The sequence below is a fragment of the Pristis pectinata genome, chromosome 8 (assembly GCF_009764475.1).
Source record: "Pristis pectinata isolate sPriPec2 chromosome 8, sPriPec2.1.pri, whole genome shotgun sequence".
NCBI classification, from domain to species: domain Eukaryota; kingdom Metazoa; phylum Chordata; class Chondrichthyes; order Rhinopristiformes; family Pristidae; genus Pristis; species Pristis pectinata.
Window position 1 is genome coordinate 91,031,856 of NC_067412.1, and position 21,588 is coordinate 91,053,443.

The window sequence follows — 21,588 nt, forward strand, 5'->3', positions numbered from 1 at the left end:
CCCCTCCCTCCCCCCCTCCCCCCTCCCTCCCCCCCTCTCCCCCTCCCCTCCCCCCCCTCCCCCCCCTCCCCTCCCCTCCCCCCCCTCTCCCTCACCCTCTCCCCCTCTCCCTCTCCCTCCCCCTCCCCTCCCGTCCCTCCTCTCTCCCTCCCCTCCCCTCCCTCTCCCCCTCCCTCGCCTCCCCTCCCTCTCCCCCTCCCTTCCTCCCCTCCCTCTCCCCCCCCTCCCCTCCCCCCCTCTCCCTCCCCCCCCTCCCCTCCCCCTCCTCCCCCCCCTCTCCCTCCCCCCCTCCCCCCCCTCTCCCTCCCCTCCCTCTCCCCCCCTCCCCTCCCTCTCCCCCCCTCCCCTCCCTCCCCCCCCTCCCTCTCCCCCCTCCCTCCCCCCCCCTCCCCTCCCCCCTCCCTCCCTCCCCCCTCCCTCCCCCCTCCCTCCCTCCCCCCCTCCCCCCTCCCTCCTCCCCCCCTCCCTCCCCCCTCCCCCCCCTCCCCTCCCCCCCCTCCCCCCTCCCTCCCTCCCCCCTCCCCCCCCTCCCCTCCCCCCCCTCCCCCCCTCCCCTCCCCCCCTCCCCTCCTCCCCCCCCTCCCCCCCTCCCCTCCCCCCCCTCCCCCCCTCCCCTCCTCCCCTCCCCCCTCCCCTCCCCCCCACTCCCTCCCCCCCTCCCCTCCCCCTCCCCCCCGTCTCCCCCCCTCCCCCCCTCCTCCTCCCCCTCCCCCCCGTCTCCCCCCCTCCCCCCCTCCTCCTCCCCCTCCTCCCCCCTCCCCCTCCCCCCCCTCCCCCCCTCCCCCCCTCCCCCTCCCCCTCCTCCCCCTCCCCCTCCCCCCGTCTCCCCCTCCCCCCCGTCTCCCCTCCCCCCGTCTCCCCCCTCCGTCTCCCCCTCCCCCTCCCCCCCGTCTCCCCCCCCTCCCCCCCGTCTCCCCCCCCTCCCCCTCCCCCCCGTCTCTCCCCCCCTCCCCCTCCCCCCCGTCTCTCCCCCCCTCCCCCTCCCCCTCCCCCTCCCCCCCGTCTCTCCCCCTCCCCCTCCCCCTCCCCCCGTCTCTCCCCCTCCCCCGCGTCTCTCCCCCTCCCCCTCCCCCCCCCCCTCCCCCTCCCCCCCCCCCTCCCCCTCCCCCCCGTCTCTCCCCCTCCTCCTCCCCCTCCTCCTCCCCCTCCCCCTCCTCCTCCCCCTCCCCCTCCTCCTCCCCCTCCCCCTCCTCCTCCCCCTCCCCCCCGTCTCTCCCCCTCCTCCTCCCCCTCCCCCTCCTCCCCCCCCTCCCCCTCCTCCTCCCCCCCCCTCCCCCCTCCTCCTCCCCCCCCCGGGGGGCCGGGCTCCAGCTGCCCCTTCCCGCCCACTGCGCATGCGTCCGACCGACGCGCCCCCGCCCATCGGCGAATCAGGGGCGGCGAGGAGCTGAGCCAATGAGGAGCGAGGGTGACATCCGGGTACTGGTGTTTCCGACCTGTGACCTTTCGAGTGCTTGTTGTGCGACTTGTGATGGTTCCGTCCGGTGAGGTCGGTCCGAGTGTGGGGTGAGTGTGGAGGGAGGGAGGGAGGGAGGGAAGCAAGCGGGGGGGGGGGGGGGGGGGGGAGGGAGCAGGGAGGAGAGTGGGGGGGGGAGGAGAGTGGGGGGGGAGGAGAGTGGGGGGAGGGGGGGGAGGAGAGTGGGGGGAGGGGGGGAGGGGGGGGAGGAGAGTGGGGGGAGGGGGGGGAGGAGAGTGGGGGGAGGGGGGGAAGGAGAGGGGGGGGAGGGGGGGGAGGGGGAAGGAGAGTGGGGGGAGGGGAGGGAGGAGAGTGGGGGGAGGGGGGAAGGAGAGTAGGGGGGAGGAGAGTGGGGGGGGAGGGGGGAGGAGAGTGGGGGGGGAGGGGGGAGGAGAGTGGGGGGGGAGGGGGGAGGAGAGTGGGGGGGGAGGGGGGGGAGGAGAGGGGGGGGAGGGGGGGGAGGAGGGGGAGGGGGGGGGAGAGGGGGGGGAGGGAGGGGGGGGAAGGAGAGTGGGGGGAGGGGGGGAGGAGGGAGGAGAGTGGGGAGGAGGGAGGAGAGTGGGGGGGAGGGAGGGGGGGGAAGGAGAGTGGGGGGAGGGGGGGGAAGGAGAGGGGGGGAGGGGGGGGAAGGAGAGTGGGGGGGAGGGGGGGAGGAGAGTGGGGGGAGGGGGAGGGGAGGGGAGAGAGGGAGGAAGTGTTGGGGTGGGGGGATGCAGGGGTCAGGGGAGGCAGGTTAGTGCCTGTCTTTAGATGGTCATTTCTCAAGAGGCATTAATGTGATGGTGCGAGGAGCAGCTTCAGCTGGAGGACCCGGTGGGGGGTAGTTGGGCAGTGGGGACAATCACAGGGGAGGCGGGCAGTGGGGGAGAGACCCTGCAGAGTTTGTGGGGCCCTCGGTTGGTGAGAAGTGTCCCCGGTGGGTTGGTGAGGGGTGGGGAGGCCGGTGGTCGGGGAGTCACAAGATCACAAGACAATGGAGCAGAAGCAGGCCATTCGGCCCATCGAATCTGCTCCAAGGAAAGGGGAAAAAAGAAATGGGGAATGGGGGAAAGAGAAAAAAAACTTATTCTAATCCCAATTTCCGGCCTTATCCCCATATCCCTTGATATCCTGACTATTTAGATATCTATCTATCTCCTCCTTGAACGCCCCCACTGATCTGGCCTCCACTGCTGTATGTGGCAAGGAGTTCCACAAATTCACCACCCTCTGGCTAAAGAAATTTTTCCTCATCTCTGTTTTGAAACTGTACCCTCTAATTCTAAGATTGTGCCCTCTGGTCCTGGACTCACCCACCAAGGGAAACAGCCTACCCACATCTACTCTGTCCTTTCCTATCAATATTCTAAATGTCGCTATGAGGTCCCCTCTCATTCTTCTGTACTCCAGTGAGTACAGTCCAAGAGCCGACAAACGCTTCTCATACATAAGCCCTTTCATTCCTGGAATCATCCTCGTAAATCTCTGAACCCTCTCCAACGTCAACACATCCTTCTTAAGATGTGGGGCCCAAAACTGCACACAGTGTTCCAAATGAGGCCTCACTAGTGCCCCGTAGAGCCTCATCGACACTTCCTTACTTTTATACACTATACCTCTCGAAATGAATGCCAACATAGCATTTGCTTTCTTTACCACCGATCCGACCTGGTGGTTAACCTTTAAGGTATCCTGCACGAGTACCCCCAAGTCCCTTTGTACTTCTGTACTTTGAATTTTCTCTCCTCATTGAATCTCATCTGCCATTTCCTTACCCATTCTCCTAAACTGTCTAGGTCCCTCTGCAACCTTCCTATCTCTTCAATGCTCCCTACTCCTCCGCCTATCTTGGTGTCATCCGCAAACTTAGCCACAAAACCATTTATTCCATTATCCAAATCGTTAATGTACAAGGTAAAAAGGAGCGGTCCCAACACCGACCCCTGTGACACACCACTAGTAACTGGTAACCAGCCAGAACGAGATCCTTTTATTTCCACTCTTTGCTTCCTGCCAACCAGCCAATGCTCCACCCATTCTGTTATCCTACCCGTAATTCCATGACCTCTCATCTTATTAATCAGTCTCTTGTGAGGCACCTTATCAAAGGCCTTTTGAAAGTCTAAATACAGAACATCTGCCGCCTCTCCCTTATCCACCCTACCTGTGATTTCTTCAAAAAACTCAAATAGGTTGGTCAGGCAGGATCATCCCTTCACAAAACTATGTTGGCTAGGACCTATCTTGCCTTGCGCCTCTAGGTATTCCGTAACCCCATCCTTGAGGATAGATTCCAATAATTTTCCCACCACTGATGTCAGACTAATAGGTCTGTAATTTCCTTTATGCTGCCTCCCACCTTTCTTATACAATGGAACTACATTTGCGACCCTCCAGTCCTCTGGAACCATGCAGGAATCTATCGATTTCTGGAAAATTATCGCCAATGCATCCGCTATCTCTAAAGCCACCTCATCTGGTCTGGGAGACTTATCAGTCTTTAGCACATTTAGTTTTCCTAGCATCTTCTCCCTAGTAATCTTAACTGAACTCAGTTCCATTTCGTGAGACTCCTGACTAACCGGCACATTGCTGATGTCCTCCACGGTGAAGACCGATGCAAAATATTCATTCAATTCCTCTGCCATCTCTCTATTGTCCATTATAATAGCTCCTGCACTGTTATCAATTGGTCCTATTATCAACCCGTGTCTCTCTTTTACTCCTTATGTATTTAAAAAAGCTTTTAGTATCCTCTCGAATGTTATCTGCCAACTTCCTTTCATAATTCATCTTTTCTTTCCTAATGACCTTCTTAGTTTCTCTCTGCAGGTTTTTAAAAGCTTCCCAGTCTTCTGTTTTCCCACTAATTTTTGCTTCTTTGTACGCCGCCCCTTTTGCTTTTATTTTAGCCTTCACCTCTCTCGTTATCCACATCTGTGCCTTTTTTCCATTCAAAACCTTTTTTCTTGGAATATATCTATCCTGCATTTTCCTTATTTCCTGTAGAAATTCCTTCCATTTCTCCTCTGCTGTCCCTCCAGCTAGCTTACTCTTCCAATCAATTTGGGCCAACTCCTCTCTCATACCATTGTAATTTCCTTTGTTCCACTGAAATATCGATACACCAGTTATCAGCTTCTCCTTCTCAAACTTGAAACTGAACTCAATCATATTGTGATCACTGGTTCCCAGTGGTTCCTTTACCTTTAGTTCCCTAATCACCTCCGGTTCATTACACAGCACCCAATCCAAAACAGCCGATCCCCTGGTGGGCTCTTCAACAAGTTGCTCAAGAAAAACGTCCCTTAGACATTCCACAAACTCACTCTCCTGAGTACTACCGCCATTCTGGATTTCCCAGTCCACCTTCATGTTAAAGTCCCCCATAATTATCTTCACATTGTCACTCTGGCATGCTTTTTCTATCTTAAACTGCAACTTATCGTCCACTTTCTGACTGCTATTAGGGGGCCTATATATGACTGCTACTATTGTCCTTTTACCCTTGCTAATTCTTAGCTCCACCCACAAGGATTCCACCTCCTCTGACCCAATATCCTTCCTTTCTATTGATTTTATATCACTGAGTCGAGAGGTAAGGGTCACTGCAGATCCTTAGTGTTGTTCACACTAGCAGTGTGCCCCTTCCCAAGTCTCCAAGTTCTTCCCTTCTGAACTTGAGCAAAAAAAAAGCTGCTGGAGGAACTCAGCAGATCGAGCAGCGTCCATGGGGGTAGAGGAACTGTTGACAGTTTGGGCTGAGACCCTTCATCAGGGCTGAACTTAAGTCCAGTTTGACAACTTGGGTAGAGGAGGGTTGTGGGATTGCTTTCAGTTAGCTTGGAGGGTTTGTGTGGGTAGAAAGGGAATGATGGACATGTATTCTGAAACATTTCCTTAAGTAACTTGTTAAACCTTTCGGCTTTGTTTGGAAAACTCAAACTGTTGTAGGGGCAAATCCTTGAATCGTAAAACAAATTTACAGTTAGTACTGGCCAAAGTGGACATCTTTTCGGCTTGTCTTACTTCCCAGCTCTTGAATCGTTGTCTTATGTAGGCACTTCAGTACACACTCATGGCTGCCTTGAAAGTGATGGAGATATCTGCCTCTACCACCTGTGTGGACAATAAGAATACTACTACTTGAGCTGCAGCTAATAGCCATTGGTTCTTCTAGAAAATAATAACCAGGATTCCTTTTCCTAATAATTATATGTTGACATCACTTCAAGACAGGTCTGATTTCATCAGCAGTGTTCGTACTCACACATTAATAAAGTGTTAGTGAAGAGGGCCAGTACTTGTGAACGAGTACCCACAGTGGGGGGGGGGGGGGAAGGAAAATAATTGTCTTTTTTTGTACAAAGCAGTAATAAAATACCTAGAACTTGAAAACAAGTAACACTGAATTTAATAAAAGGATTACATTTTAGGTAAATATTCCGAGTCATTGTATTCAGTGAACTTGATGTAGAAACCAAACAATATAGTGCAGATTTATCAGTTAATGGCAGTTATTTCAGACATGGATTGAGACAAACATAAGTAATCAGAAGCGATTTTCCTCACTCTTGTGAAATTTGGGGGTGAATCAGTTCCCTTAACAGATGTCTGTCATGCAAGGCACTCATCAACAAGCCCTGTAAACAAAAAAAATTCTCAATTTCCATCACTTTGGATTGATGTACCTGGATTATTATATATTAAACTAAAGTTACGTATACATGCTTAAGGTGTTCCTGAATAATCCAAGTAAATACAGTACTAGAAAATGTCAATGAATCTATTAGATTACAGGTCCAAAATAAAATCCCAAAATAGATACCCCACTGTTAATGGAATATTTTGTTATTATTTTACACATAATGTTTTGTTTTACAGGTAATATTGAATATAAATGAGCAACATTCTTTAAACCTGATGATAGACGATGCCTCCTGTGCGTCGGTCAAGGAGTGGCAGCCCAGACTCATCCTTCAGTCCTAAGAGAAGGCGGCACAGCAGCAGCAATGACAGTAGGTCCCGTAGCCCTCCAGTAAAATGTAGCAGTCATCACTTGGGTCTCAGGCAATCTCCATCAGTTGACAAAAAGCTTAGAAAATCCAGATCTAGGTCAAGAGAAAGATCCAGCACACACAAGCATGAAAATGGTGTACATCGTTCAAGGTCAAGATCAAGAGATCAGAATTCTCGTTCCTATCATGGGCACTATAACAAGCTTTATATGGCACATTATGGAAAAGAGCAAGAAGATTTACTCCAACAGAGACATGATGCCTTTATTGCCAGGTCAGACAAGTTATAAATATTTAATGTCATAATCTGTAGATTTGTCTAGAAAATGTCAAATTAATAAGACTTCTCTGTCCCCAAGTATGGTATATTTCTCTAAACATAGAAATCCATTATAAATCTCTCCTCCCAAGAGGTTTCCTTTTACCATTAGTATAATAACACAAGGTTGCTGTTGAATGAAGGATAACTCTAGTGGTGTAATTTAAAAACAATGCAAGGAGAGAGGGTCCTGAGCATATCTCACTTCTCAGGACGCGAACTTGCTTACAAACCTAGCATTTAGTTAGTACCCTTCCTTAATTATCTAAAAGCTGAAATGAAGTGCTAGGCAGTTAAGAATTAATTGCTCTGGGCATGGAGCCATAAATGGTCTAGAAATTTCGCAGCTACAATGGTAGAATTGAGACTCGTGCCTCTAGATTGTTATTCCAGACCTCTGGTCTGCTAGACCAGCAACTTGTATATCCACTTGAGAAAGCTGATGAGGCCTTTGTTACAATATTTGGTTCAAAAATTGGTATTTCAAAATATAGTATTGGAGCAGCAGCCTGGATATTTATGGCTCAAGCCTCAGCAGTGGGACTTAAACACAGAATCTCCTGGCTCAGTCCTGAGTGCAGCAATTAAAAAAAGTTATTAGATCCCTGGCTTTATATATATTAGATCCAGGAAGTTGCATTAAACTTAAATAAAACACTAGTTCAGTCCCATGTGAAGTATTGTGTCTAATTCTGGAAACCACATTTTTGAAAGAGCGTGAATGCTTTAGAGAAATTATGAAGGAATTTACTGACTAGCTCCAGAATGTGGAATATTCCAGAGTGTGGAATTACCTGGATAGACTGGGAATGGTCAGGTTGTTCTCCTTAGTGCAGAGAAAGCTGAAGGGAAACTTAACAGAAGTGTTTGAATTCATGAATTAGTTAGGTAGAAAAAAATCAGAAAGAAACTGTTCTGGATGGGCAGAGAGTCAATAACAGAGCAGAGGGCACAGATTAAGATTGGTGAAAGGACATGAATTTCTACAAAGAAAACTACCACCGTTGGAGTGAATATGATTTGGAATGCAATGGCTGGTGCATTCTGATTCAGCAGGAAATTAGATTTTAAAAAATGGAAGAAAAAATTGCAAGGATGGAGAGAAAGCATGGAACGGTGATGTTGAAACTATTGGATTCATTATCCCGACAGATGGCGTAGGCTTCTACGTTGCACGATGCTGTTGAAATGTGAGAACAGTTGCGTTTGTGTTGTTTCAATGTGGTCCTTTGCGTTCCATGCTGCTCCTTAATCAGATTCTCATGGTAGGCACAAACTTCACTACGAATTTTAGATGGTGCTGAATACCCTTTGGATAGAATAAATTACTTGAATGCCTTTGTAAGTCGCTCCATTGATTGGAAGGTCCTTTTATTGATACTCATATGATGGCGTTAGGCATGGTATTCCACTCATGGTCTTCCACTTAGTGATTGGGGGGAAGAAAGCTGTTATCTGTCACCCCAACAGCAATGCTTCCCGGTCTCCACTAGCCATTTGTGGTTCCAACCCTTGTCTGACTGAATGTGATAATCCAGATCAGTAAGTGACTATATCATCACATCCTGCCCTTGATACAAACTCAAAGGGGATGTCTTTGAGTTAAACTTCCTCTCTGTAAAGGCAAACAGTGGCTTCTGCACCTCAAACTCAATGTAGAAATGTGGCTCCAGCCTTGCACCAGAAGATTGCTCAAATTAGAATCAAACATTAATGCATCAGCTAAACCGCATGCTGCATGTTGTAACATTGTTATTTCAAATCAGGAACAAAGTTCTTTATTTCAGGACTTCACATAACAAGTTAGTCTGCCGTGAAAGTTACAGCTTGGATTGATTTGTCCCTTTCTGCAGTTTCTTATATTTTTAAAGTCCTTCCTAGATTTCCTGTGTTTCACATATCTGAAAATCTATCTTATTGGTTATGGCAGATGACTGACCCTTTCAACTAGAAATAACACTCCTGAACCCTAGTTGAATTTGAGAAGTAGCCCACAGTACATCTTGACTTAGTTTTGTTTGGCTTGCAGAGGTGTTGAACAACCTAGTCTATGTAGCCCCGGCTTGTTTTGTTTCTTGGATGCCTTGCCTGAATCTGTGCAGACAGTACCCAGGTTATGACAGGTTCTGTTCCTGAGACCCTTTCGTAAGTCGGAAAGGAACAGTGTGTGGGAGAGGATCACAGAAACAGCTGTGACCGGAGAGTGAGCAGGTGTGGGAAGAGTGGCTGCTAGCCGACCTCACTGACTCGGTTAGCGAATGAGTCTGCTTGGTGCTCCCAGCTCTTCTCCACTCAACACAGGCCCTGATTGTTGCGGGTCAGGTGGGAGATTGAGGTGGCAAGTGGGGAGAGAAGGCACACAGAAATGCCCCATTCCCACCTGGTACAAGATGCCTGCAGCAGCCATTAAATCCATCCCCATCCACCTCACTGGGCTGCCAAACGCTCATCCCTATGTACGGGATGCCCATAAGTGGGCTCCCAAACCTTCATTCGTATGCATGGGATGTGCATTGGTGGGGCATTCATAACCTGGGGAGAAGCTGTATTGTGATACTTTCTCCTACTTCTTTGTTAGCTTATCTACAACTTCAATGAAACCTGAAGCTAACATTATTTTATTTGCAAGAATTTTGAATGTTTTCATGTGCAGTATTCCAATCTCTAACTGCAATGCAACAGTGTGATTCACTTGGTTTGGATTCCAATACAATAGACTAGGCTTTGGTTTATTAACTAGCCAGAATTATCATATCAGTGCAGATCTTTCTAGAAGATCTTCTACAAAACAAAGCTATGAATAAATTTAGTTTGAGAGCCACTATCTCTTCAGTAAAACATCACGCAGATTAAAATGTAACAAGTGAACTCCAGCGGCAAAAAATGAAAGGAAACAATAGCAACGTTTAAGAGGCATTTAGACAGATGAACAGGCAGTGAATGGAGAGATAGAGACCATGTGCGGGCAGATGGGATTAGTTTAAATTGACATCGTGGTCAGCACAGACATCATGGGCTGAAGGGCCTGTTCCTGTGCCGGGCTTATGTTTTATGAAAAAGAAACAAAAATATCTGCCTTCCATATGATTGCTTTTAATAGTCTATATCTTCTGATGTGAGCCTTACCACAATTCTTTCAATTGTAGCTTATTCTGGGAATTGTTGCTCCTTTTACTGCAGCTTTAAAACTTTCTATTTCTCTGTTTATAATTTTTTTCTTTTGTAGTCCTGATTTTTACTTTGGTAGCAGGCAATAGGAATTTACAAAACAATGTATTGGGAGTCCTGGATCCTCCCAGTTTGTCTCAGATGTCTCCCTAATTGCCAGTTTGAATTGAGACATTGTGGTGCAACTTAATGCAATGTGTAGCAAAACTTCGATAATCCACCATCCGATTGTTTGGAAATCCTGAGAATTCAGCACCTGGTTCCCGTGCTCCCTCTAACACACCAGGGCCCTGGTTCTGCTATTCCCTCTAACGCACCTGAGCCACAGTTCCCATGATCCGTTGAAATGTACTGGGTTCTAGAAAATTTGTTATACTACTGTGTAACATGTAGAAAAAAGTGAATGGAACATGTGTTGGTGTATTATTTGGAATAACATCCAATAGACTGGAAAATTAGGCAGTCTGACCCCATCAAAGTCCCAAGCGTCCTGGATTAATAAGAGTTTTACTATATGTACAATACATCTGGATGATTGATGATTTTGCATGACTTTCTCTAATTACCCAAATCATCAGTGCAAAAATACATTCTACTTTAAAGCAATAACTAAGAAATGCAGGGAAGACTTGGCACATCATGCACATCTGTGATAAGTTAACATGTCACACTCATCGACTCTGAAGGGTTATGCCTGAAATTGTAGCTTGTCACATTCCATAGGTGCTGAGCTTAACTATTGGAAAAATATAATTTAAAGGAATTCATATTTACAATATTCATTAGAAGCAGTCTATTCAACAAAAGTTAACAAGTGATTGTTTTGTGAATGTTTCTTCCAGGCGTCTAAAGGAACGAGAAAGAATTGGAGAACTTGGTGCACCAGAAATATGGGGACTGTCTCCAAAGTTCCCGGAACCAGAGTAAGCCCCTTGCCAATTTAACCAATTTAAATGACATTTGTGCTTACAGCTTGTAGATTAATTTTTCAATAGTGTCATCTTCATTTTGATGTAATCAAACTTTTAAATGTGTGGCTTTTTACTGAAACTTGACCAAAAGTAAGGAGCAGTACTTAGTTCAAAAGTAATAAAATAATTCCTCCAATGTTTATTAAGCAACATCCCTGCCCTATTATAAACAGAAGATCAATAAATTACTAAGCAGGGGAGGTGATATCTGTGGCAAAAGAAGCAAGCACTAACATTTCAGGTCAATGGCCTTTCAGAACCCAGTTCTGATGAAAGATCATTGACCTGAAATGTTAACCCTGTTTCTCACGGATGCTGCCTGATCGGCTGAGTATTTCTAGCATTTTATATTTTTATTCAGATTTCCAGCAGCTATGGTAATTTGCTTTTGAATCCTGTTTGTATTCATTTTGATAGCCATATGGCATTTGTACATTATTTCAGGATTCAATATTTTAAACAATATAAATTATTTTAAATTCCCATGAGTTTGAGATTATTTTTGAAAGAATGTGTCTTATGTTAATGGAAATTCTAGAGTGGAATTTTGCTTTTGTTTGTTAGTTCAGATGAGCATACTCCAGTCGAGGGTGAGCAAGGCGAGAAGAGCAGTGGTTCAGACTCCAGTACAGAAGGTAACTGTTTATAATGTTATATTTCCAGGAAATCTGCAGTGGAGCCCTTGTGGTGGGTAGTGGAAATTGACCGATAACTCAGAAACTTTCATTTTTATTGAATCAGCCCTGGCTGTTGGCAAACTATTCTGATGACAGTGTCTCTCATAAAAAGAAATGTTTCATATCCAGGCTCACAGTGCAGGCTTAATTCTTAGTGTTAATTTTCAGTTTCCAAGAATGTGTCAACAAGTTTGGGTGCATCAGTCTAGTTTTTGCATACCAATCCTGTGGCAGCAGAGACCATCTCAGTTCACGCTGTAAACTCCAAACTAATTTTTAACTAAGTGGGTGATCCACTTTCCTTCCAACAATTATTTTAAGTGGTGGTATTTCTAGTTCCTGTTGACCTTTCTTACAAGTCATTGTTCTCCAGATGAATTATTTTCAGGTGTTAGAATGCAATTGTTAATCTATGCAAATAGGTTACACATGATGTACTTCTAAACAACTATGTAAAATAAAACAAACTTATTCCAGGTATTAACCTTTCAGAAATCCAATTTTATTTTTGCTTGTGGAAATAAGATGAGAAATAGCATGAGAAAACTGCTTTATGAATGACAAGTATTATACAAAGTGTCTTGGACATTTGTGATACATAAATTTTTTTGATCTAATAAAAGTAGAAAATGCTGGGCTAACTCAGCAGGCTGGGGTGCAACTATGAAGGGGGAGAAAGAGTTAATGTTTTAGTTCAGTGATCCTTCATCAGTGCTGAGTATCCCCAGCATTTCTGTTTTTCAGATTTTCATCATCAGCATTTTTTTTTGCTTTTCAGATCTTTTCATGTGTCTGAATTGATCAAACCCTGCAGGGATATGATAACAAACTTTACGATATGTAAAATTGGTGCCTATATTTTTCTAAATAAGACTGATCTAATTCTTTTTGGAGAAATTAGATCCATCCAGATGTCACTGAACCTTGGACGTGCCTTCATTAAGTAGATTTTTAAATATTATTTGATACTTAAATCTTCATTTAATCTGCAATATTAGGTTGTCAATATTTCAAACTGTATATAAAAAATGATTTTGCCACAATCTAGTTTCTCTTGCCATTGTCCCAGTCAAGAAGTGTTAACTCCTTGCTGGGATATGGTTCTTTAATATCTAGTTTGATTGAACATTACTCCTGGGGGTCCTAATGGTGAAAGTAAGCTGCATGGTCAGAGTTCGGCTAAGCCCAATTTTGCTCCCCTCTAATACCTACATCCAATAGGATAGCAACCTGAAGTGGAAATATTGATTTCTCACCCCCTAAGTTACCAGCAATGATGCATGACTGAAATCAACTAATGCCAGACAAGCGATCATAGCTTTGGCCAATTTGACTCATCTACTCACTCAGGTAAACCCAGTGAGAAGTCAGGGAGTGAACCCATATTCATTACTACTCAATGTATGCCACCTTCAGTAGGGGTTCATTATTCTTGTGTACGAAGTAAAGCATTTTCAGCATGTGTACGTTAGGTATAAATCTTGTAATATCCCATGGTCTTTTAAATCTCCTGCAGAGGAAAAAAAGAAGAAAAAGAAAAAAAGGAAGAAGAATAAAAAGAAGAAATCAAAAAAGAAAAAGCATAAACATTCAGAAGAAAGTGAATCAGATTCTGACAGTGAAAGTGACTTAACTGGTAAGATATTAGCAATCAATTAGGCCCCCTATTCACACGCACTCACCCACTCACACTTTGTGTTCTGGGCACACAGAACAGAAAGGAAAGAAACAGGCTGCGGAGAGTGAGTGGCAGTGGTGGTAGGGGGGAATGTACTTTGCAGTTAGTGCACATTGGGTGTTCGTCACCTGTCTTCAGAATCAACCTGCAGAGAGCTATGAGCATAGCCCAGTCCATCCCAAAGCAACCTCCCCTCCAGTGACTCAGTCTACGCTTCCCGCTGCCTCAGGAAAACAGCTAATATGATCAAGGACCCCCCCCCCCAGCCCGGTCATTCTCTCTTTTCCCCTCTCCTGTCAGGCAAGATACAAAGGTCTGAGAGCACGAACCACCAGGCTCAAGCACAACTTCCATCCTGTTAACAGACTCTTGAATGGACCTCTGATACGCTAAAGGATGAACTCTTGATCTCCCAATCTAGCTTGTCGTGGCCCTTGCACTTAATTTGTCTACCTGCACTGCAGTTTCTCTATAACTACAACTCTATATTCTGCATTATGTTTTCTTTTTACTACCCCAAAGTAATTACGTATGGCAGGATCTATCTGGACAGCATGCAAAACAGAAGTTTTTCATTTTTCTCTGTATCTCAGTAATGACCTAATGCCAATACACCACTGTTGAAGGGCAGTCCTTGGGCTGGAGGGATCTTCTTCTGGGGTTGAATCAGGCACACTATCAGGTGTGAGAGGGAGCAAAGCAACCCAATCTTCAGAGCTAAGCTCCACCCTGCTTACTTGCTGCCTCTAAGCAGATGAAGAACAGCAGCGTGTACTCAACATGAGCCACAGGATAGCATTATTAACAGGCATCAAATGTTTTTAGCAAGTGTTTGTAGTTTAAGCTGCTACCTGCCTCCATCCCCCTCCCCCACATAAGAATTTGCCTATTGGTGTTTGCAATTTGCCATTATTAACCAAAAGTCAATATTACTTTTCCACAATTTTGTCTCTTGTCCTGAATTTAGGTAGGGCCTTAAAAATGAAAGGAAAAATAATGTCCCATGCATTATCATCTAAGGATTTAAAAATTTCTATTAATTTCCTCTGGAAGCCCATCACAGCAGTGGTCAATTTAAAAGTAGGTTACTGGATATGGGCAGTAACCTTAGGGCAACGGGGGGATGTGATACAAGTCCCATGTTATTTCTACTCTATCAATGCACTTAAAGATTTATTGAATGCACAACAGACAACAAAAGAAATAGTTGGAGCAGGATGATCAAGGGAAAAGTAGGTAAGAAAAGGCTGAAAAAACTTGGAAATTTGGTGTCAAACCTCCCTTTGGGTAAACTTTATCTGTATTCTCTAATGGGTATGATGGCCATAGTTACATGTTCTTGTCTTTAACTGGAAGGCTGATTATTAAGCAGTTCAATAATTTATTCACGTCTATACATTAACTGTAAACTCTTGACCAATACAACAACAAAACTTCCATTTATATAGCACCTTTAGCAGAGCAAAAACATTCTAAAGAATTTCATGAGAACATTGGAAACCGAAACATTCTGCTTGGCCACCTTGAAGATGACCAAGAACAAAGAGATGAGTTTTAAGGAGCGTCTCAAGGAAGATGAGAGAGGTAGTGAGATGAAGAGATGTGGAGGTAGAATTTCCAGTCTTGGAAGCTGAAGACGTAGCCAATAGTAGTCAAGCACTTAAATCCAAAGTTGAACAAGAGGCTAGGATTAGAGAAAGGAGACCATGGAGAAAATTGAAAACAATATTGTGTTCAGTTCTGGTCGCCACATTATAGGAAGGATGTGGAAGCTTTGGAGAGGGTGCAGAGGAGATTTACAAGAATGCTGCCTGGATTAGAGAACATGTCTTATGAGGAGAGGTTGAGTAAGTTTGGGCTTTTCTCCTTGGAGAGACAGAGGATGAGAGGAGATTTGATAGCGGTATATAAGATTATGAAAGGCATAGACAGAGTGGACAGCCAGCATCTTTTCCCCAGGGTGGTAATGGCCAATACTAGAGGACACCCATTCAAGGTGTGTGGAGGAAAGTTCAGGGGGGATGTCAGAGGTAGGTTTTTTTTTACACAGAGAGTGGTGGGTGCCTGGAATACACTGCCTGAGGGGTTGGTAGGGGCTGATATGATAGGGCCATTTAAGAGACTCTTAGATAGGCACATGGATGAAGTAAAAATCGAGGGTTATGGGAGATGAAGTAGAGAGAGAGGATAGATAGAATATGGATAAGGTTTATAAAGGTCGGCACAATGTCGTGGGCCAAAGGGCCCATACTTTGCTGTACTGTTTTATGTTCTATATACATTACAGTGCGACTGGGATTTATTCTGAGTTATAATACAGGCAGCGGCATTTTGGAAGGCCTCAAATTCGCACTCCCTTTAAACTCCACTGGGTTCACTAGAAAATGTATTATACCGCTATGTAACATGTTTAAGAGTGTGTTTGCATATTAATGGGAGTAACGTCCATAGTCCGAAAATGTGTTATTTTGCAACAACCGAAGTCCCAAGTTTGCCAGATTATCAGAGTTTTACTGTTTATTAATTGTGCATTAAATTTATTTCTTGCATGTTTTATAGATCAAGATAAAAAGAAAAAGAAGAAGAAGAAGAAGAAATCCCATAAAAAGTAAGACATTTATTTTGTATCCGAGTCCAGCTTTTATTTGCTTAACCTAATGCAAATTAATATTTTTGGCATTTATTTTTACTGTTGGTTTATACTTCCCACGGTGTTTTTCTGTCATTGGGCAGATTGAAGTAAAAGACAGGGAGGGTCAAGATCATGGAGGGAATTTAAAACTGTTGTAAAAACTGATGAAATTGAAAGAACCACAAACTAGTTTAACATGAGTTTCTCATTCAGTGTGAATTGGGATTCAGTTGTAAACCTTTACCAAGTTCCAATAGTTCATTTTTGGAGAGATCAACAATTTGAATTTTTATTTTCATAAGAGCTATGATTTATATGTTTTCGTTACAAGATAATGAAATGATCGACAGAAGTAGACTATATAAATTTCTGCAAGTGACTTGATATGGCTATCTTATTTCGTTGAAAGCTATAGCATTGACCTTAGGAATGATACTTATTTTCAACTTCCAACTAAGTTTAATCGGTAATCAAATGCTATAGAATAACTAGTAACTTAACTTGTATATCCAAATCATAATTTCGAATACTCTTTATTTTCTGCAATCTGTTTTGTAAAATTCATTGTCATTCATTAGTTTTCCTCATATCATACACTAATATGCAGACAGAACCTCTTAGCTATTTTACGTGGCCCTTTGACTTATGGCTGCCATTACACCTGGTGACTGCACTAAAGTATTTGATCTTTGAACCATCAGTAAAGAGTTTTTTTTATGCTGGGGTTGCTGGTGGGGTCGAGGTTGAACAGGCTTTCAGAGGGAGTGATCTTGCACACCCCGTCTTCCAGAACTTTTAGTGGAGCTAGGAAATGCCCTGTCCCTAGTTGTGGTGATGTCACTACAAGCTAAATGACACAGCCAACTTAAACACGTCTAAAAGCAGCCTCACCTGCTGCATTCAATTTGCTGGAATGTGGGCTGCATATTAGGATGAAAAAGTGGTCCATTTAAGTTGGTTTGAGGTCAGGGTTAAGGTAGGTTTCTGTACTTGCAGAATAAAAGTAAGGAAGCTGTTCCCATCCCACTTTTATGTTTCATTCCTCTGACCATAACATTTTTCTACTTTTAGATCAACTTCATTTCAGGGAAAAGTAAATGGACCTGGTCTTAGTTTCAAATGGTATAATGGCATTCACAAATAGATAAATACTGTGGCCTAGTCGGTTGTGTGCACACAAGTTAAAGATGGCAGGCAGGGTGACTGGAGTGTATATTGGTGAAAGTATTGTTGTAAATTCAGTGATTCAACATTGCCTTTCATTGGATTTACCCATTACAGTAAAATAAGATGTACTGTATGCTCGTGAACAAAATCTTTGGATGCAAATCACATAATATCACCTCTCCCTCCCCCTCCTCTCTACCTCCCTTCTTTATCCTTCCCTGCTCCCACTCCACTCCTTCCCCAAAAAGCTTTAATAGCAGGGGATTATGTTATGGGGAGAAGAAACAATAGTATCTTTAAGAAAGTAAATGTCTCTATTTAATTTAACAGAAAGAAGCCAAAGAAAACAAAAAAGAACAAGAAGAAAGTGTCAGAATCCAGTAGTGACGAATCTGAGGAAGAAAATTCACATGAAGCTATCTGGGTAGAAAAAACACGTAAGTATGTACAGACAACCACCGTGTTACAGCAGTTCGATTAACAGAAATTTGCCCTTACAGAATTCACAAAACACTGCCAAAAATTCGGGTATGGAATAAAAACTTGCTCTTTTGACATTTATGTAGAAAAAAAGTAAATAAAGATTTTTTTCAACTCTCATTTCTTGACACATGCACAGATGACGCTTTATCGTGTTATGAAAAATTGCAATAGGGACATTTTCAAGGAACGTAACCACTCTCTCTCTGTCCCGTAATGCAGGGATCGCCTGTAGTTGTATATATTTTCAATCAAAATCTTATCATTTTTCCTGCTAGCTTTTTGTGTTGAGTGATCTTTACGGGGGCTTGCCTACGTAAAATTTTTTGGATTGAGGAAGTTTCACCAGAAATTGAAAAACTAACTAAACGAGTTTTAAAGTGTGGCGAAAAGGAAGGGGAATAAAAGGGGATGGTCCATTGACAGGGTGGAAGGTAGAACATTGTTGGTCAAGTCAGAAGGGAGTGGCAATCAGTCGAATAAAGAAACAAAGTGAGTTTAGAGGGGCTACAAATGGAGATAGTGGAATGGTTTATCTAAGATTGTTGCATTCAGAAAGCTGTAGTGTGGCTAACAAAACATAAGGTGCTGTTTCTGGAGCTTGGGTTAAGCTTCATTAGAACAGCACAGGAGGCCAAAGTTGGGTGGAAAATTAATGATTTTTCTCAATTTCAGTCTTTTTGTGTTAAATATGCAATCTAATTAATACCTTTCTTGAGAAATTGGTAAACATTTTCCTTTTGAAGGTGCAAATGAGGAGAACACCTTGTATGGACCTGAAGCTCCAATGCAACAGGCTGCTCAAGATGATAAGCCTTTGAAGTAAGTGATTGTATTTTCTTTAGAGTTAATTTGAAGCTCATTTTTAACACACAATTTGATTTCAAATTGTAACTGGTAATGAATGGTACCTTTTAGCAATGTTATTTAAAATACTGACACAGAGACTCGAGACTGCAGATGCCGGAATGTGGAGCAAAGAAACAAACGGCTGGAGGAACTCAGCAGGTCCAGATGAAGGGTCTCGACCCAAAAAGTCAACAATCCATTTCCCTGTACATATGCTGCCTGACCTGCTGAGTTCCTCCAGCAGCTTGTTTTTTTAATTTTAAAATACTGATGGTTTCCTTTTTTGCTCAGTTTCAGCCTCATTCTGAATTTCATGGGGCATATCTTCTTCCTATCCCCATAGTGCTGGTCACCTGTGTCCTGGGGCACACTGTTTCTTCCAGTGTGGCCCTGATGCAGTTTTGCTCAGGGATTCTGCCTCCCAGCTTATTGGCAAGACCCAAAACAGCTTTGGAGCAACAAACAATCTGCTGGAGGAACTCAGCTAGTTGAGAAGCATCTGCGGGAGAAAAGGAACTGTCGATGTTTCGAGTCGAAATCCTGCATCAGGACTCCATTCCTCCCACAGATGCTGCTCGATCTGCTGAGTTCCTCCAGCAGAGTGTTTGTTGCTCCAGATTCCAGCATCTGCAGTTTCTTGTATGCCCAGAAAAACTTTGACAGGCAGGGAAACCATGAGCTCACCAGCTATCAGAAGTCCATGCACAGCCAGATGTGTGCACACTTAATTTTCTTTTTCCCTGCACCCAACTTCATTAATTATTTCAATGAAGTGGGAGCTGGGAAACCTGCAAAGGTTCCCATGAGGAGTCCACCAGGTATCCTGCAGCCAACAGTTTGCTGAGTGGAAGGCTGTGCTGCAGCCTCCGCATAGAAATGGCCCAGTCATGGGCTTGCCTGTCACCAGATCTATTTGGATATCGGTGGAATGTTAGTCCCAGCCCATCTATATGTTGCTCACCATCTTGAGGGCAGTTAAGCATGGATCATAAATGCTGGCCTTGCCAACACTGCTCCGATCCCAGAAAGTGAAGAACTAAAGGTCACTGCTTGTGTACTTTACCATGTCTGTCTTCTAGTTACGGTCACGCTCTGCTTCCTGGTGAAGGGGCTGCCATGGCTGAGTATGTGAAAGCCGGGAAGCGTATTCCCCGAAGAGGTGAAATCGGTCTGACCAGCGAACAGATTGCTTCCTTTGAACATTCTGGTTACGTAATGAGCGGTAGCAGGTAAGAAACTTATTCTCACACTGCACTTTAAGTTATAAATGCACGTTCTGTGGGATTTATTTATTTAAACCTGGTGAAAGGAAGGAGAAGGTCAAGTGTCAATTATGTAGATTCCAACGTCTTTTGTATTTTCACCAAAAAAAGGATTAAAACTCCTCTTCTCAAGGGTACACCAGATGAGGGTCAGCTGCTCAGCAGTAACATATTGACGTAGCAAGCTGGAGGGATGAATTCAGTGGAAAATAAATATCTTTTAAGGGTTGATTTGGTGTGCGAGTTCTTTTGCAACTAAGAGATAAGTTTAAAGGGCTTTGAATTGCATCAAGGAGCAACTAAGATATTAAAGACAGTAATGCAACCAATTAAGGAAGTGATCTTCTTTGCTATCTTAGATCAGCCAAATCTGTGTTGGATCTAAAGGTGATCTCAGCCAATTCATTGATAGGAGGGAGTCTATTGGAATCTTTGATTAAAATAAGATGCATGTTTAAATGTCCTTCACTACATATGAGAACTACTCAATTTTTTGCATTACTAATATGCATGCAAACTATGTATAAAGTTATGAAAGTGACCTACTTTGCAAATAGTCTTGGAGCCCAAATGATAGATTTATATAGAAAATACTGAATATTGCTGCGTTGACTCTTGTTCTGTACTTTTGTTCAAAACATCGGATGCTGTTCGGTATTATTTAAAATAGATGCAATTAGAACTCCTGATCATACAGAGCACAAGGGGTGCTAAGTTGTAAAATTTGCCGCTAAATTATTGGTTAACTTATAAAATGCCTGTTTAATAACTCAGTTGTTGTAAAATACCAGGTGAATGACTGGAGCATAAAATAAATATTAGACGAGTAGAAGTTTCAAAATTTAAGCAAATGACAGGTTTTCAATGACCATTTTGCTTCTAACATGCATCCAGTTATTATTGGATATTACAGTCATCATTTTATTCCTTTCGGGTGTGTGAATAATGCTGACAATTCACATTTAACCTCTGACTCGAGTTTTGGCTTTCTTTCGTGTTCAGACATCGCCGTATGGAGGCTGTGCGTCTCCGTAAAGAGAACCAGATTTACAGTGCGGATGAAAAGAGAGCCCTAGCTTCATTTAACAAAGAGGAACGACTAAAGAGGGAGAACAAGATCCTCTCTGGCTTCAGGGAGATGGTGCAAAGAAAGACTAAGGGCAAGGAAGAAAAATAGAGATTAATTTTTAAATAGTTTCTATAATATTTAAAACCTGGGAATGTGCAGCAGCTCAGTCACTCGAAAGAGGTTTGCTTTTCAGATGGTTGATTATAATGCTGGCCATTTTCAGATTTTATTTTTAATCTTCATTTTCAGCATCTAAAATGCTTTTGTTCAAAATCTTAATATAATCTGGATGTTTCAAGCTTGTTTTCACTGTAGTTGGTTCAAATTGAATGTTAATATTATATACTTAACCTTAATTTCCTATCACCTTTCTAGTTTTGTATAAACTTTAGCTCAGTGCTAATTTGATGTAAAGTTATGATATTAAAATGATTAATATAGCTTGGTATGTGATGGATTACTTGTCATTTGTATTCCACTCGTATTGATTAGTCAAGTGAAGAAAAAAAGTCCTTTACAAATGCTTGATTCTACTGGCACAGAGACCCAAGCAACTTAGAAATGATTTCCAACAAATGTTTGATATATATCATTCTGATTGGTGGTGATATCCATGATCAAAGATCCACCATTTAATTATATAAGTGGTACAGTTAACCTTTGATTAACTGGAAGTCAGCACAGCCCCAGGTAAGTTTAGGATGGTGAAGATTGATTCTGCCATGCTATTGATATGACCAGATAAAGATAGCATTTGATGTTTAGAACATACAAGAGAATTATTTGCTCCTACCTGAGTAATGATTCAAACAGTGACAAAAATTAACACATTGCTATTCCAATTTACAAACTGATTTCCCCAC

General features: G+C 43.8%; 1 protein-coding gene across 2 annotated transcripts; it reads left to right on the plus strand.

Moving 5' to 3' along the window:
* Positions 1–1,404: 1,404 nt before the first annotated feature.
* Positions 1,405–21,166, plus strand: nkap (NFKB activating protein). 2 transcript variants are annotated; one of them, XM_052021419.1, is made up of 10 exons: positions 1,405–1,506; positions 6,320–6,727; positions 10,783–10,863; positions 11,476–11,546; positions 13,105–13,224; positions 15,826–15,874; positions 17,396–17,502; positions 18,292–18,367; positions 19,474–19,623; positions 20,659–21,166. In XM_052021419.1, the coding sequence occupies exons 2-10, from the start codon at positions 6,369–6,371 to the stop codon at positions 20,831–20,833; spliced, it is 1,188 nt and encodes a 395-aa protein (XP_051877379.1). In that variant the 5' UTR covers positions 1,405–1,506; positions 6,320–6,368; the 3' UTR covers positions 20,834–21,166. The 2 variants fall into 2 exon arrangements, with proteins under 2 accessions (XP_051877379.1, XP_051877380.1); XM_052021420.1 differs by having other exon boundaries at positions 1,418–1,489.
* Positions 21,167–21,588: the final 422 nt, after the last annotated feature.

Coding starts and splice junctions, on each gene's coding strand:
- nkap (XM_052021419.1), top strand. CDS start 6,369: ATGCCTCCTGTGCGTCGGTCAAGGAGTGGCAGCCCAGACTCATCCTTC. Junction 6,728..10,782: donor CATGATGCCTTTATTGCCAG/GTCAGACAAGTT, acceptor TGTTTCTTCCAG/GCGTCTAAAGGAACGAGAAA. Junction 13,225..15,825: donor CAGTGAAAGTGACTTAACTG/GTAAGATATTAG, acceptor CATGTTTTATAG/ATCAAGATAAAAAGAAAAAG.